The sequence below is a fragment of the Anser brachyrhynchus genome (assembly GCF_964034855.1).
Source record: "Anser brachyrhynchus genome assembly, chromosome: 11".
Lineage (NCBI taxonomy): Eukaryota > Metazoa > Chordata > Aves > Anseriformes > Anatidae > Anser > Anser brachyrhynchus.
Genome location: NC_137706.1, coordinates 15,479,573 through 15,497,474, shown reverse-complemented (window position 1 = coordinate 15,497,474; position 17,902 = coordinate 15,479,573). Strand labels below are relative to the sequence as shown.

The 17,902-nt window shown below is 44.4% G+C and overlaps 1 protein-coding gene across 8 annotated transcripts in view; it reads left to right on the top strand.

Annotated features, from left to right (window-relative positions):
- The window catches only part of AKAP13 (A-kinase anchoring protein 13), a 216,860-nt gene that overhangs the window by 51,343 nt on the left and 147,615 nt on the right, over positions 1-17,902 (top strand). For all 8 annotated transcript variants that reach the window (XM_080607070.1, XM_080607073.1, XM_080607076.1 and 5 more), the window contains exon 4: positions 9,647-9,691. In XM_080607070.1, the coding sequence (XP_080463196.1) occupies positions 9,659-9,691 (33 nt within the window). In that variant the 5' untranslated portion in view covers positions 9,647-9,658. The remainder of the gene's footprint in view (positions 1-9,646; positions 9,692-17,902) is intronic.

The window sequence follows — 17,902 nt, the reverse complement described above, 5'->3', positions numbered from 1 at the left end:
AGGTGAAGACAGGGTTGTATCTTATTACAAGTGAATTGTTTGACAGCATGTGTGTATTGTAAAATGTGAAATTAATCGCCCTGAGCTGATGACCCTTGTACGTTTACAAAAGGCTGGTCTTTATGGTGCACAAATAGATTCCGGACACAGGAAAGAGGCTTATGACAAGAGGATGAGATCAGTTTGTATAATTAGAGCTAGCTAATAATCCTTTTACTCTATTGTTTCAGCTTCTACAGTATCTTCATTTATTTGAAATTGAGCATATGGATTGTAGGGTGATAACCACAGTGATTTGAGTTTTGTGGGGGTTTTCTGTCTAGTGATGGCAGTGAAGAATCCAGATGTGCATCTGGGAGAGATTGCTGCCTTCCTCTGCTGGGCACGGGGGATGCTGCTGCTTTGTTATACCCCACGCTCCTTGATCTGCTTCCAGGGTTTGGGTAGGAATTCGGTAACCCATTCAATGATTTTTGACAATTGTGAGATATCAGTGGTGCAAAAGAAGACATGTAGTCCTGAAACCCCAATTTTTTGGCCAGGTGTTCATCCCTGGAGCAAGAAAGGGTTGACTGAAGGGAGTGGGAATAGCATTGAAAAAGCTTGAGCTGATTGATATATATATGTGTGTGTGTGTGGACATCTAATTATGTCTGTACAGCCTCCTTAGCTTTGTATGGAGCTTCATTATTTGGAGGTGGATAACTGGAAAAACTGGGGAGCAGGAAATCACGTTGCTGGGAGGTGGGTGACCCGAAACCACAGCCCCATGGTCCAGACCAGGCTTCAGCCCATTAACAGCACGGGTCCGTTCCTGCCACCAGGAAGCCGAGCTACATTAAGCAAAGCGAGTTAATCTATATCCAGAGCGTTTTATTAAATCATCAGTCAATTAAATCAGTGACGCTCTGTTAGCTTTCGTTCCAGCGAGCTCTGCACGCAGTTATTAAGCTGTTGCTGTAGCAACTCTTGGGCTTCTGTTTGTTGGGCTGGTGCATGCGAAGGCCACAGTGCTGAGCTCTCCAACAGCATTCAAAACTTAAAAAAAAATAATAATAATAATTAAAAATGGGCTGATTTTGTAGTTCTTTTTCAATCTTTTGCTGGGGAGGAGGTCATCAGGAAGTTTCATTTCTTTTTTGTGCTGTTAAAGGCAACTGCATCCACCTGGTTTTCCAGAGGGTGACTTGCAGGGCTGCCTCTGGTCCTTCGGAGGTGAGGGACAGCAGAGCCAGGCTGACACAAAATGCGTTTAAACCTCCTTTCCATCGCTCGCAGCCAAGAGAAACTCCTCCGTATTTGTAATTGAGTGGCAGCATATGGTTTTGTTTGCAGACAGGATGCAGCTGGGAAGCAGCATCACCTGTGGAAGTGCTGCGCGAGGGATTTATTTTTAATAAGCAATCAATTTAGTGACAAAACATAATCTTCAGCAAGTTACATGAATTCAAATGATTGTACACAAATATCTGGGGTATTTTTTTAAGCTCACCGCTTTCCTACTCAGCTGCGGTAGTACTGACTGCCGTGCGCTGCGAACTTCCGTACTGCCACACCTTTGAGGAGAGGTTTCTCATTTCCTCACCTCTTCTCCTTTCCGCAGTCAATGGCTTTTGCGGGTGGTTTCACTTACCTCTGTGCTCGCAAAGGAACCTTTGGATGGGTTACTTGCCTAATTCCTCCACCCTCCTATTTTTGACCAGATACGTAAAATTATGCATTGGTATATCTACGGGGAATGTCGTTCTGCTTTTGGTAATATAATGCCCGGAAGCGTATACATTCATCTCCTGTCTTAAGGTTTATTTTAGTCACTGCAGTTGCAGCTGCTCTATTTATACAAATTTCTCCCCGTGCACAGTTGAAGAACTGGGTTATTGGTTTATTTCTCCTGCCTAAACCGAATGTAGGTTTTGCCCTCATTTTTTTTTTTGTTGTCAGTTTGCACGTTAGAGGGCATTAATACATCAGTTAGAAATGTTGGTCATTTTATGGATAGTGATTTCTGGTATCCCTTCAGTGTGAATGAAGCTAACGGGACTAAGTGTGCAAACAACCTAGGGTTTCACCCAACACCACCAGGTGAGAGTGGGTTATTGCAGATCTGAACTTTGCAGGAAGATACCCAGCAAAAATACTAGACAAGACAATGTTAAGTAAAATTAACGTTGTTTCTTCCCATTTTCAGACTTTTTTACTACAGATTTAAAAAAAAAAAAAAAAAAAAGAACGAACCCCAAACCCAAACAAGAAAGTCCTTCTTTCAAATTGTAATTATCTTGTAACAAAAAAGTGGAGACTGATGGGTAGCACAGCATGGTAATGTCACATACCACTCGTAAGAAAAGGACATTTCACTGGTTTAGTGATTTCCTTGACACCAGGGGAGAACAATAAACCTGTAAAATATGTTGGTGTTTTAGTTCTTTGCATGAAATTCAGGGCTCCAGCAGGAATTCATCTGCATGTGGCCAGCTTGCCTTTCCGCCTGCCCCACACTTGCTGTTTCCTCCTGCCTCTGTTTATCTCGTGTAGTTTACACCAGGAGCACTTGGGGGCCCGAAACCCAATCCTGATATTTCTAAGCACTTCATAAATTAACGTTTTGTAAAACCGTAGCGTGTGGGAGTGCCCGTGAGGATGCGGTGCCTTGCTGACTGAGGTTACGGTTTTGGAAGCTTGCTTTTATTTTTGTGTTGTGGCCCCATAGGAGAGGTCAGGGCCCCGAGGTGCAGCGCTCCTCGATCCTCACTCATCCCATTCACGTCAGTGGCAGGACTGCCCATGGTGCCAGCAAGCACCGATCACATCCAAATGGGTCCAGCTGAATGGTTAGTGTAATCCGTGGGTTTCCTTAAACTCTTTTGCAGCTTATGGGTTGTTTGTCTGAAGAGGGAGGATCTGAGGAGTGCTTGTAAGACGTTTTAATGTAGGTTACCCCACCATGTGTATGTCTGTCGATGGCGTTGCAGTGCCAAAGTCCGCTGGTGGCTGGCTTTCTTCCAGCTGATCTGCACACCTAGGGCTGCTCAAATATCTGGGGGATATATGTGCTTTGGGGTACCCAGGGCAGTGTTCCTCTAGACCCCTGAAATCACAAAGTTTAGTCCTTACAAGGACTGGCATCCCTACGCTGCGGTGTTACAGAGCTGTTTTTGCGTGATGCAAATTCTGTTACGGTTTGAAAAAAAAAAAACCTCCTCCTCTGACTCCGAGCCTGGCCAACGCTGTGATGCAGTGCCCGTTACAACTGGAAAGTCATCCTGCTTTCTCTGCATTTCTGCTTATCTGTTCAAATGCCTTCCATGAGATCTGTAACTTCATCAGATTCTCCGTGTGTTTTTTGGCTGTCCTCTCCTACCCGCAACCACAGGCTCTTTATGGCTGGGGCTGTTTTTGTACAGCTGGGAGCGTGTGGTTGAAGCTTTGCAAATACAGATCATTGTTTCTAAAATCAAACGCTAAAATAAGAATTTAAAAAAAAAAAAGTATTGAGATTAAGGTAAGATTTAGCAAAACTTAGACTCGAACTGTATCTAAAACTGAAGTTTGCCTTAAAAATAAGCTTAAAACAGGACTTGAAAAGCTTGAAAAACTCAGATGCTTAAAACTGAAGAGTATTTAGTCATATGCATGGTGTGTAATGGAGAGGAGAGCGGAGAGGTGGGATCCCACAGGGATACCGAATGGTTTCAGTGCCTCTTGTCACCCGCTGTCAGATGTTACCATATCCAGAGAAATCAAGCACAGCAGTTCATCCTCTTCCATTTTATTTTGTGCAAAATAACACGGTATTCCTCTACAAGAGGCTTCGAGAGCACTCACTGTATTTGTTCTTTAATGCTTAACAGAGCAGAAAGGTATCCTTCCTGTTTTGAGAAGGCTTCAATACCTTTCGGTTTTACTGACCTGTGCAGTTCTTTGTAATGCCTAAAACCACTACGGCTTTTATGAGCTTGAACCTGGACTTTTATTTCACGTCCTACTTCAAAATTTGCAAACACAGGGGATTTCACTGCGGTATCCTGAGGGGAAAAAAGGAATAGAATTCCAGAACCCCTGCAAGATAAATGTCTGCATGGCCCTAAAGCCTGTCAGAAACCTTGTGGACATTGAAATCCCAAAGGTTCAGCTGTTTGTGAGGAGGCGCATGAATATAAAGGCAACTGCTACTGGAAAAAAAAGAGCTCAACATCTGGGGACGTCTGAATGTGCCCATAGATAATTAATCATACAGGCAGGAAAAAAGGGTGAGTTTGTCAGATGGATTCCTTTTGTTCACTTTCTGTAAATGTTTCAGTAAGTGGATTTATGGGAAGGCTGCCTTTCCTTTCGTTAACATCGAGGATGTCCACGTGGTCCCGTGGGATGACGCTGTAAGCCTGGGTGCTGGGCGGCCGTGGGGGCTGTGGGACGTGTCAGTGCCAGAGGCTGTGTTGTAAAATCCATCTTTGTGATGAGTATGTGGTGGAAATATTTCTCTCCAGTTACATTTTCATAAGCCAGTTACGTGATACTTAGCTGAGAAGATGCTCTCCAGGTGCAACGAGATGTATTTGGGCGGGTGCTCGCTGTGTTCTGGGCACTGCGACCGCGTCGTCTGCTGGAGATTTGGCAGGATCAGACCAGTCCCGATGGTTTTATTCCCCCGCAGGTGACAGCCTGCTCACACAACAGCGCTGCTGGCTGCCACGAGGGTACCCAGAGCAGGGCTTGTGCTGGGTGGGAGCTGCGCAAAGGATGCTCGGAGCTTTCCCCCCCACCGTGGGGAGCCTGACGCCGAAATGCCCATTGCTCACGTGAAATGGCTTGGCTCTTCGTGCGGCCGCAGCTTTGGAGGCTTTCTCAAGAGACAGCATTTAGAGTAATCGCATTGTCTGCCTGCTCCAGCACCGTAACAAATCGTGTTTGGGGAGGAAGCTGAGCCCTTCCAAGCTGGCCGTGACTGGCATTGTCATTTTCTTTCTGCCTTGGTAAATAGCCTTTTAGGTTGAGTACATGCAACAATTGTTTCTGGTAGAATACGTCTGCGTGTTCGCTCTGCAGGCTGCGTGTGCCCTGCCTGCAGAAAATGAGCTTGTCTTGGTGACGGAAAAGGCAGGATGGATGCGATTTTTCTCTTTCTTTACAACACAAACCATTGCAGGCTGAAGACCTTTAAAACAAGGGTGGAGGTGGGGTTCACGTTTGCCTTTTCTTGCTAGCTTAGCTTGCAGACCAGTTGCTGTACAGCCCAAATCCCTATCTTGCAGCAGGGCCAGGTATTCTCTTTGCAGGCAACGTTATCTGATAGAGCAAGCGTGCTACCAGGCCAAAAAGATAGGAATTGCTTTCTGGGGCACAGGGCGGGCATCAACTCAAAGGATGTGTTCCTCTAATTAATGTAGAAGAAAACATATAACTTTTCAGCTTTTAACACCAAAGAGCCTTGCATTTTTTTTAAAAAAAAAATTCTATTTTATACGTAAAGTACTCCAACTTATTCATTGATTAGATTAGGGTCCTTATGAATCTTGGTTTAATAACTCTGTCTGGTCCTTTTTTTTGTTCTAATTTTCCGTGTCATATTAAGCTTTTTCAGAGACTGCCTGCCTTCCCACTGGCTGGGGAAGTTCACTTGTCCAGAAAGCTCAATGTAGCCCTTTGGTGACACAAAGTAGTCTTTCAGACTTACCTCTCACTCAGTTTTTCTCATATGATTTTGCCAAAGCACTTCCTAACACGATGAAATATCTTCCAAACCTGCTTGTCTCCTTGCAAACTAAGTTTGCATCCTTTGAAAAATGGGACTGACATATATGTTATGAAGTACTAAATCGTTTTATTAAAGCTACTGATGTGAAGGCCAACTAGTATTGCAGAATTTTAATCTTCTTGTTTAACAAGACCGCTGCTGCTGCTATGAAATTCTCTTACCAACAAAAAGAAAAAAAAAAAAGGAAAGAAAAACCAAAAAACTGGTCATGAGTTTGAAGTCCTGGGTTTCCCCTTTTTTCCTGGTGAGCGGTGTCAGTATTCTCACTTCGTTAGGCATCGACTCTTCACTTCTTTTGGACTCCGTGACTTGTTACGCTTTCATTTCAACCAAAGCCATCTCTCCCACAAAATAAGGTTACCCAGGGGGAGTCTGGGACGCCGGCTCATCCTCTCCTCTCGTGCACCTGCCCGTGCCCTTCTCCCCTTTCCCGTTTCTGTCTCTACTCAGCTGCAGCCAGGCATTTTCCAGGAAGGTGACGGAGCGGTACAGCGTGCCTTTCTGTCGGGTGGCAGAGATTGGAGGATGCAGCTCACTTCGTTACTTGAAGCACAGAAACCAAATTCACTGTCGATGGGATACCCTTCTTCTGCTCTACGCATCTTTGGTGCCTTTGATTCAGTCTGCTTGAGCTAAAATTCTTTTCTGGTTTTCACCGATGATCTTAAAAGGAAGATTCTTATTAATGCTCATGTTGTCTGCTCTGTAAAAGTGATCTGATGGAAAAACGTCATCAAAGGAGGCTGGGCAGAGTTTGCACGTCGGGAATTTCAGCTACAATGGTTTGAATGTATCAGGCATGATGTGCAGTGCATCAGCAGCCCACCTTGGATAAGCCTGGCAGAGCAGACCTCGGGATGGAGCACATGAGCTACACTTCCTCCTGTGTGTGAAGGCGTGAAGAGCGTCCGCGGTAGGTGCTGGAGTGGCACCTCGTACAAAAGCCGTGAGGGCAGGGTGGGGGCTTGCTGCCGGTCGATCCTATGGCACTGCATCCCCAGCGTCAAGCCAGAAGCATCAGTGCGGGTGTACCGCAGGTCCGTGCTTGGCCTTGCTGAAAAAGGGCAGGCTAAAGCCCCTGCGAAGCAGCCAGCGAGAAAGGAGAAGAGAAGTCTAGCTCAGCTACCTGATTCCTCCTGTCAACAGCTCTCCTGCTTCTCAAACCTGCGTCAGGGAGGGGACGAGCAGTGGGAGCGCTGAACGCTGCTTTCAGCAGGCGTGTTGGGCTTCGGTGCGTGCCCCAGGCTTGCACTTAGAGCCCTCCTGCCTATTTCCTGAGGCTGCGGGTTGGACTTCTTCGAGAGCCTTGATTCGATGAGTGGGCAGAGCAAACACACGGGGCGGGACGGATGGGGTGGCGGTGGGACTCCTGTGCAGGGTGTGAGAAGTTGGCGCGTTCCCCATGGGTTTGTCTCAGCAAGGCAAGCAGCTGTAGCCGAAAGCGAGGTGTGACCTCGCTGAGAGCGTTAATTTGGGGGTTTGAGCGAGTGTGGATGTAACTTGCAAGGCAACGAAGGTGTTTTGTGTCGTGACAATAACATGCCTGTGACCTTGATGGGGAAGAGGTAACGCTGTTAGCTAACGAAGGGAGGAGGAATGTATTTGAGTACATTAGAATAACTTCCTTTCCTCTGAGCAAACTTCTGAGAAACTAAAATGGCTGATGAAAATGTAGTAAAACTAATTATTGGGAATGGAGAGGAACTTGAGGAGGAGAATGTGCAACTTGCCTGTGGTGTCCTGGGCAAATACAGGCCTGTCGTGTTCTGTTTTCCTGAATTTTTCATGCGACATCCTGTAACTTGCATCTTATCTCTATTGAAGGCCAGTTGTAATATTGCTAGCGTAGAGTTATGGCTGAATTTCAGGGATAAAGAGTAATCCTAAAAGTTGTTATAAATGCAAAAATTTAGATTTGTTGACTTTGAAGATATATCACGCTGTATCTTTTATCAGCAAAAAGAAGAGTTGTTCGTGTACTTGTCAAGACTTGAAAAGAAATGGTGAGAAAATGATGCTTTATAATAACTCCCTTTAAACATTCTCAGACCAGACAGAACTGTTTTGCTTCTCTGCAGCAATGTATTTTTTAAAATCATATCCAAGTACTACCAGATTGCTGAGCTGGATTGCAGGGCTTGATTTTGCTTCGTGAGGGGAATTGGTCTGTTGCAATGAGACTTTGTAAAAAATCCAACCATGAGTTGGGCTTAAAAAGGAATTTTTCCAAGTCTATTTTAAGCTCTGTAAGACACAATAAAAGCCCTCAGCAGATAATACTGTGAACCCGGTCATCTTGAACAGGGGAACCCGAATAGGAGAGGGGGGTTCAGTTCAGGTAGGTCATGAGGCAGATAGACAGGGCTTGTGTGATTTACTTTATTTTATTTTTTATTTATTTATTTAGGTGAGAGCTCAGTAGCACTGGAATAGCAGGAGCACGTTGTAAGGCAGACAGAAGCTGCTTTTGGAGCTCACCTGCCCAAATGCTATCAGTCCCCTGTTTTCACAAGCAAGTAATTCTTTGTAAAGGCAGGGAAAACCTTCAAGCGTAACCATTTAAAGACATTTTTGCTGTTGGAAAAGGACTTCTGAGGTTGAAAATAAGTATGAATCCAATAGATTTAGAAACTTGCACAATGTTTATCTGTGCGCTGGCGGTGGTGTAGGACCTCTGCAGAGGCGTGGGGTTTCCGTGAGCAGGCTTGCCAGGTAGCTTGGATGCTTCGGAATAACCAGTGCAAAAATGCTTCTTTGCAAAATAAGGAGAGCGTGTGAGGGAGCGAGAATGGCTGGAATCAGCTGAGAAAACTTCTTCTGTGGTTTGATTTCTGTCTCACTAAAGGCAAACTGCGGGATTTGGACGGGAGTAAAGTATGAACAAGATCCTGTGTTTTTGTGTGGAAAAGCAGAGTGGTATTTTGTCTCCTCTTGGAAGGGGGGTTGAAGTACTTGAAGAGCAGTACTAGCACTACAGACAAGAGCAGCAACAAAAAAATCCATTTTTAATCATTTTGCATTCTTTCATCTTAAGATCCAGACTGCTTAATGCACGCATTAAATGAAAACTTTCATTTAGGGAAAATATTTGCTGCTAGACTGGAGAAACTAACGGAAGTGAAACGCTGGTTGAGCTGATTCAGAGCTCAATACAGGGAACTCGCCCTGGGTTACGTTGAAATTCCAGGGGCAGGCCTGGAAGAGGAAAGTTTCTGGACTAAAATCACCTTGGTAGGATGAGTGACAGTAGTTCTTGACTGTGAAAAATTATGTTGCAAAATCATGAGCGTTGTTTATTTTGGACATTTTCCCTCAATTTTTAAGGAGTGTTTTTGATGGTTTGATTTTTACGTTGTTTTGAGATATTTCTTAAACACAGTCCGGTTAGGAAGGGAGGAAAAAGGGGCACCAAATGAATTTGGGGAAAGTTGGACTTCTCCACAGCTGGGAGAACTAAAAAGTCCTTACAGACATTCTTGGGTGGGAAATGGGGGGATGTATGGACAGATGCGCAATTAAAGACTGATAATTGTCATCAAAAGCAGCTTTGCTTGGAGGAGGGGTGAACAGAGAAGGCTGCGAAGGGGAAGGCAGCGTGACTCAGAGTATCTCCAGTGCCATCGAGGCCAGTGGTTCAGATGAGGAGCACTTTTCCCTGCAAATCATTTTAAAATCATCTTTGTTTGATGTCAGCATAAATGAAAAAAAAAGTGTAACAGAACCTTGATGGTCTGAAAGAGAGAAAACAGCAAATTGCCATGTAAAAGTGCCTATTAGTAATGTGTGGGCACTAATACTGCTTTGGAAGTTTAACATTCTGCAGCTTATGGAGAAGTACTTAAAATTTTACAAAGAAAAGCCTTAAATTTGTCTTTTCTTTTTTTGTTTCAGTGTTCTGAGGTCATGAAACTTAATCCACAGCAAGCTCCATTATATGTGAGTACAAAGTTTCAACGTTTTTTCCCCTTTCCTCCTGTTCCCATAAAATGCTTCCCCGGGCCATTGCTGGCGATTCTGCTCATTTACGCTTTGCTCCCCGAAGACCTTGCTTGTGTTTGTTCAGTTGTACTGCAAATGCCCGGTGATAACCCCCAGGTAAGTTACAGAGCCCCTCTGTCTTTCAAGGAGCCAATTTTCAGGAAGCTTTCTGACACGTTGTAGTGCTGTCACGTAGCCTGCGTAGTGCAGGAATCCCCCTGCTATTTTTTTTTTTACTTGTTTTCTTCCCTAAAGATGACTGGAGCGAATGGCTTGATGCGTTAAGAGGCCGTAAGAGGAAACTGCCAGAGTGGAAAATAGGACGTCCCAGTGTGCAGCACTCGCCCACTGTGCTGATATTTTTCTGCTCGGAGTTTTAAACGTGGCAGGGAGCAACTGGAAGCAGCGAAGAGCTGGGCTGCGCTGCGGCTCCTGCAGCAGGGCATGGCTTACGTCAGCCTCCTGCAAGCTCGTAACCTCGATGGCTGAGTTAATAGGGAACAAGCTTCCTCTCGCTCCTGAATAGCAGCTTTGTTGCAGAATATGGGGACTGTCAAATGAGACCTGAATTTGTGGGGGTGTATGCATGTGTGTGAAACTTGTGCCAAAGCTGCCAGCCGGGGCTGTAACCGTTTACTTTCTGCAGTGCCTTGCCGCTCACGGAGCAGGGTTTGCCGGTGAAGCTGTGCGGGGTTTGTGGTCCTGCCCACAGACCTTGCTGATACGGGTAGAGCTGGGTGTGAGGTGGAAAATTTGGAGGAAAAATTGCTTGCAAATAGAGCTTTGAGGGGTTGGAATGGGAGACTGTGAGGTCAGGTAATTGAGCTGTGTCTTGGAAAGTGTCATTTGTTGTAAACAGTAGATTATATTGACCTTTAATTTCATGAAAGCTTTCAAATTTTGCCTAATTACCAGCTGCAAGTTTGTACTACATCGTATTAGTGTGTATTTTCTACCTACTGTACTAGGTCTTGTGCTTGCAGCAAGATTAACGTTACGTGGATTGATCTGACTTTGGCAAAATGGCCTTCCTGGAGTAGGCCACCATATTCTGTGTTATTTGAAACTCAATTCAGCCTGAAATGTGTTAAATTACAAACATACTGAATGCAGGGTGACTTTGAAGAAACTTCATTTAAACTTGGGGCCTATTAAAAAAGGATGAAACTTAAATGCAACTACATGCTGTAGATGCCAGAGCAGAAACGTGTGAATGGCAGAAAGCAGGATAAAATCATGCTTACGTCTTTCGAGCAGTGCATGACTTACCTAATCTGGAGGCTTTGTTTTCCCAGTCTTATCTTCTGACTTAGTTTATTTTCCCACCGGTTTGTGTGGTTTTGCATTCGGTGTGTAATACTTCAGTGGCAGATTTAAAAGTCCTCTTCCCCACGTGACGGTGAGGAGGGCTTGGCTAAGGTCAAAGTGGAAAATAATGATTGTATGGCACTCGGGATTCTGTTCCTTTGCTATGGGAATAAGTTCATGACAACTTTATTACTACATGGACTCCCTTTTCTCTTCTCCCCTTCCTCCAGTGACCGGGTGTATATGCAGATCAGATCCCTTTCAAAACAAACAAGTTCTGGTAGCTTAAGGAAGAGGAAAAAGAAAAACATAAAAAGAAAAACTGAAGGACCTTGGAAAACAAATGTTTAGTCTTCCTGTTTGCTTTCAGTGTAGATGTTATGTACGTTTTAAAATCAGCTTCCGTTTTCCTGGGGGTACTAACTGGCAGCACAGCTCATCTGAGAGAGTTGTTAGATGTGAGCAGAACATAAAGGAAAAAATATATCTTCCTGGTATGTTCCTGTTTCAGAAGGCAGACACAACAGTCCTGTGGGCTGGCTATTGGTAGGTGGATAGCAGACCCTCACCACGTTCCTTGTTCAAAGCGGTGATAACTCTGCTTCCCTTGTACAGGCTCCTCCTTCAGCTTGCTTTCAAACAGCTGAGAATAGTGTCCCATGAATTCCCCCATGATGAATTTCATCTCTGTGAAACAAATGACGGGAAATAGCAAGCCATACAAACGTGTCAGGGGGTCTCCCTACATTTGTCTGCTTTTAGGAAATGCGCTTCCCCTGTTTTACCCTTTTGTGTCCAGGGCTATTGCAGTGCATCCTTTATCCTCTTCCACTTTTAAACCAATAGCTTAGATTCAAGATTACTTGATTTTATTGATTTCTTTCCTAAATCTTGAGTGAATTTCATCCTGAAAGCTCTCTGTAAAGCGCAGACTTTGACCAGCGAGCAGAAATAATACAAGAATCTGTCTTACAGAAACTTTGCTTCATTTGGTAACAGCAGCATTACTTTTGGGAGGAGAAAGTGGAAAAATACTGTCTCCGGGTCAGTTCCAGGAAGCCTATCAGATAGAGCACATTTCATCCTATCTGACGATCATCAAATTGCCCAGATTCGTGCCTTCCAATTCTGAACGATGTTCTGGGAACCCAAGATGCCCAATATACTTGGAACCGAAACGTTGCGGGTGAGGGAGAAGAGGGTGCTTCCACATCTGAAACGGCACAGGGGTTGGGCTCGGTGCTGTGCCTGCCGTGCCGGCAGCACAGTCACGAGGCGGAGCAGCTCGTGCCAGGAGAGATAGGGCAGCGAGGCGTTCCTCGATATAGCACGGCGCAAGTTCACCGCGGCACAAGATGCTTAACGCCAGGGTCAAGCAGCCGTCTGAGCCTTGTGGCTGTCAACATGCGGTTGTTTTTATAAAGGACGACACCGGTGGCCTAATGTCGTGGTGTGGATCTGAAATGGAGATGCCCGAACCCACTTCCTCCTTCCTGAAGCGCCTTGATGGGCTCTAATCTTAGCTGCTGCCGTCAGTGGGGTTCTGAAGAATCGGGGTAGCAGAGCTGGGAAGTCCTCAGAAAGGTGTGCTGCAGTTCACGTAGCCGTGATGAAGGGTTGAATTCACCCTGTTAAAGCAGTGGTCCTAAGCTTTGTGATACAAGCTTGAGTTTAATCCAGAGGTGGTCTCCAGTCCGTAATCAGCATAGCACAGGGCTGTAACAGGGCCAAGCTTTATCTCCTGGCTCTTTCAGTGGCACGGGTCAAGGTTATGACAAGTAACTGTCACTTGGCTGGGGTGAGTGTCTCTGCTTTCTGTGCTAGGGCTCTCCTGGATGTTTCTTTCTCCCAGCGTGTAATTGTATGGATCGTATTTTACATAGTCTGGGGTGCAACTGTGGATAATCTGTAGAAAAAGGGCTCTCTGAAAATCTTTCGCATACATTGATTTCTTCAAGTGCATTTTACTGCAGGATGTGCAAAAAAAAAAAAAAGTCCATGTGGCTGGGCAGTCCTTGGGCTGTCTTCCTGGGGCAGGATTTAGGAACATCCCTATTGATATTAGGTACTAGGTTACGTCTCAAGGTGGCTTTACCTACACCCCTCTTGTGCTTCAGCGCCATCCTATTGATATGGGAACCCTACTGAGCACAACGTAATGGGTGATGGACAGTGTTTCAAAGCTTGCCTTTGGTCTGTCTGGGGTTTCGTGCGCTCGGGAAGTCCCGAGTCTCAAAGCTGAAGGGCTGAGCATGCCCTGGCAGGGCTCAGGCTGGAATGGGAAGGTTGCAGAAGTCTTGTGTTAATGGCAGGCAGGAAGCTGGGAGGTGGGTTTTGTTTGTTTGGGTTAAATACATGCAATGGCCTCTCTGGTCTTCACCCTGTTATGGAAATTGTATGTCTACCAACACAAGTCAAAATTTCAGCCCGAGTATTGCACAGTGCTCCCTAGCTGTTGTCAGTGCGTTGTTGGAATATTCAGGTCATCAAGGAGTACGTGGGTAGGAAAAAAGGGATCAGCATTGCTCCGAGTAATAGAGCCTCATTTTTAAGTGGCCTTTTTACTGTTGTGATTTGTAAATGAAGTTCTCTGTTCATAAATTAAATAATTTATATCGATCATTCAGCTTAAATACTACTGTTGCTAAAATCCAGGCAAGAGAAAGAAAATGGGAATGAGTTTTGTAAAATGTTGATCTTTCTATAAATGTTAGCATTAATTGAGAAGCCAGCAGAGTATTCAGCAGATTTAATTACAGAAGGATCAAGGATCACAAGCTGCGTCCTTATTTCTAACGAAACATCAGTAAATACAGAGCGCACATGAGTAAATGACCAAGGTCAGTTCAGTTGCATACAATATCCTGGTAGTCTTACTTCAGAAGTATTCAGCAGCCTCACCGGTAGGGTTATTGTAATGTTTTTGATCGTTCTTTTAATCCATTCACGTCTTCTGCCACTCTGAAATCAACGTTGGTTTTTTAGTAGTATAACCTGAGAGCAGCACTGGGTATGGGAGTGCTGGAACAGGACTGAGGTGACATGTAGGGGCGAGCTGTGAAGCATTAAGTGGCATCTTCTCTTGATTACTACCAAGACTGCAACCTTAGATCTGTCTTTAAGACAGGAGTGTTTTTTCTCCGTGATAATGATCAGTGGGTGTGAAATGGAAAAGATTAGCAGCTGGAGAAGGGTGATGCATCACTGCAATTTTTTTTTTCCTTTTCCTTTTTGATTAAAAGGAACAAACGCTCTAAATCACAGCACTCCTCCTCTGCACGGTTTGTCTAAGGTGTGTCCGCATTATTCGGAGTGACAAAGCCGAATGTGTCATACCCAGAGATTGTATGGGAGGGCGAACATTTAATTGATAAAAGTGCTCCCATTGACTTTGGTCTTTAATCAGGTCTGCGGACTGAGTCTCTTGTATAAACTGCCACTTGGGAGCCGTGCAACCTGCAGAGTTGCTCAGGGAAGGTTTTGATAGAGATGAGAGCTCTCACTTCCACGCCAAAATGCCGTGCAACTTAATGAAGTATGAACTTGAAAAGCTTCGGCAAGAATGCACTGACCCTCTCTTAATGTAACCTGGGTTTTGGGTACAGTAGTTCCTCTCGTCTGTTAATGAATGAATTGCTGTAGGTTTCCCGGTGTGTCAGCTTTAATCTAGAACAGGAAGAAAAGAGTAATGCTTATAATAGGAATAAATTTCTTCAACTTGCGTATCTCACACAGAATGAAATGCCCTTTACATGTGTATTCCTCAGGAGGGGTAATTGTGATAACCTCTGATGTTTGTGTTTTAAGAAAAACCCTCTTTGGAATAAATATTAAAGGGTTAAAGAAAATAAGCACGACACAGCTTTGAGGCTTGTGACAAGGGTGTCTGTCAGGTTGTTATCATGTCTGGGACAGTCCCAAGTATGGCTTGTGCAGTGTTATGTGCTGGTTAATTACTGTTCTTCAGAAATCTCTACCAAGGGCGCAAAAGAAGAAAATAAAATACCTTTATAGTCCTAATAGAGTAAAACGTTGCTATTAGGTTGGCAGCTATGTTTTAGTTCATTTACTAATGCTGAATTTGTTTTCTTAGTGGCATCTACGGTCACAAAAGCCACTGCAATGCCTGAATATCTGAGATCAGCCCAGCAGAAAAGGTGGAATATACCTAGCGTGCTTTTAATGTGAAACCTTTTTTCTCATGAAAAGCACTATACAGAAGCCCTGTCTGACTTTCTTTTGAGGTCCTTAGGCAGGAGGAGAATGAGCCTTGATGTTCAGCTCGGTGCTGCTGCGGTGAGAGGATCTGATAAGCCTCTTGTCTTTTATTTGTTGGTACTTGAGTTCTTCTTAATGACAAAGTAGTTTGCTGCCCCACCTTCAAAGTGTCTTTGAATTACAAGTGGAAGGCCTCCGAGCACCCTTTACAAATAAAATATTTGCTTGTGTTCCTTGTGGAAGAACCTGCTTCTTGGTTGGTTTTAAGAAAGTTGGTTGGGGCTCCCGATCAGACGGACTTTGGAGAGGAGCACGTTGCGTCTTTCCTGGTTCTGTTTTCATTCTGCAGGCAAAATCATATCCTCCCTAAACTGCTCGTCCTCATTTGTTGAGTTTTTGTTACTTAAGTCCTTGATCCAAATTATTTTTGTTCTCCTCTTCCCAAACTGTGGTCCACATCATGCAACAGAAGTCCCCCCTTCTGCTGAAATGGGATCAGCAGCTGCCTCCTGAGCTGGGCATCACTGTGTGGCAAGCTGCTGCTTCTTGGCTCTCGGGTACCCCAGAAAAGACTGTGTGGCTCAGATGGGTTATCACACGGCTGTGGGCTTGTTCCTGTTAGACGAGGCATCCTCTAGCTCACAAGATCTGTTCAATGTTAGCGTAGGACTTCTTTTGAGTGGTCACATCTATGGATTTACTGCAGACGGTTTTAGCTGGAGAATTGAGAAGAGGCTGCCTGACCATCAGCATTGCCTTCCTTCAAGGTGAGCCATGGATTAAATTGTAGCTCAGAGGTCTCTTCTCTGCACTTCTTCGCTATTAGCCAAAATAAAAATGCTGGTGATTTGGGTTCCAAGCCCTCCTCCCATAATTGTCCATTTGATCTTTGCTTCTGTGATCCTGTTTAGTGTGTACGAATGTGCTGGTGCGCAGTAAGTGGCCTAGCTTGGAGTCTACAGAGCTCGCTGTCTGAAGTTCTGCCCTTCAGTCACCATTACTCGGCAGCATTACGTGTGATCTTCAAATAATATGACTTGTACAAGGAAAATGCTAGAGCTGGTACAGGGGAAGGGTGGGAAAGTAGAGAAGACAATAATCCCCTCTTTGGCAGCGCTATTAGGTTGGTTCAGCCTGTTTTCTGAAAGTGTGCCCCAGTGCAAACATGCAAAAAGGATCCTTATATTGTCACCCTAACAGTGTTAATAATAATAAACAAACAAACAAACAAAAAAGCTGGATTATACCTCTTAGACTCTGAATTTAGGGTTCTTTATGTCTTGCAGTAGCTGATGAGCTTATTAATATCTGGAAAGATGCTGAGAGATTGCATCCCAAGCCCAGTGCTGGCTGATTGTGGTGCCTTCCCTCCTGATCAGTGGAGATCAGTACTTGGTGTTTAAGAGGATGAAAATGCTCTTAAGCTCCCCTTCCTCAATGGAATGTATTTATATAGCTTACAAATATTCTTACATTACCTTTAGGACAACCAACCAAATTTCTTATCTTATCTGTCAAGATGCAGGTCCCTGCTTTATTTTCTGTAACAAAATGCAGACATTCATTTTGGGAACTGTTAGGCTCGAGCCAATTTTGTCAGCAAACCTAACACGAGGGTGTTTTTGAAGATGTTGAATTGATGAAGGTGTGACGCTTTCAATTAAGCTCTCAAATCTCCTGTGAAAAGCCCATCTGCTCCTGGTCTCCTTTGCTCTACCTGCAGTGCCCTGGTTCACAAAGTTGTGCCGCATGCGGCGTGCTCGCAAGCACTCATCCCCTGCAATCCCATATTGTGCATAAGTGGGAAATAAAATAAACTGTGATTAATTGCTCTCTGCTAAGATCGGTGCTATGCACTGCCATCAAGTGGCAGCTATGCAGCAGGACATGTTTTCGGTGTTGCTTTCTGCAGGGCTGCCTGCATTTCTGTTTCAAAGCGCTTCTTCTCAGTGTTGCAAAAGTTTCCTCTGCATAGCAGTTGTGGTTGGGGGGTACTTTTCAATAAGATAATGGTTGTAATGGTCTCTGTTCTCTAATGGAAAAAGAAGAAAAAAAAAAAAAGGAATGTCACTTTCTAAAAAGTCTTAGGCATCACGGTAGCTCCAAGTACTGTAGCTGTGAGATATTTAAAGGCTGGAGCAGATATTTCACAGCTGGCAGGAAAATCAGCACTCTAAAACGCACTCTGAGCTGTGTCTCTTTGAGGGGCTTACTGTACTGTAGAGGATGCTGAAGTACAAGGAAAATACTGTCCTTCTATCTTATGCCTTCAAATGTTAGTGTTCAAATCTGACTATTTTTTTTCCATCAAGACTATTTGTGAAAATACTGCTGCGATAGGAGATTGTTTCAAATAATGTGTCATCATATGTACTTTATCTTCCAGGATGATATGTACTTTATCTTCCAGGAATTGTGACTCTCTTCAACTCTCTGATGCCAAGAGAATAGCTGGATTTCTGTTTCTTAGTCACTGAATGCATTCAGACTGTCTGCTATTTCTTCCAAGCTCTACGATTTTTGTTGTTATTGCTATGTGAGCAATTAGCAGGATCAATCACTCAAGCTGCTGTTAATAAAACGTGTGGTTCAGTTTGCTTACAGCGTAGTGAAGAACAGAAGAGGCTGTAGAAAGAGGACAGA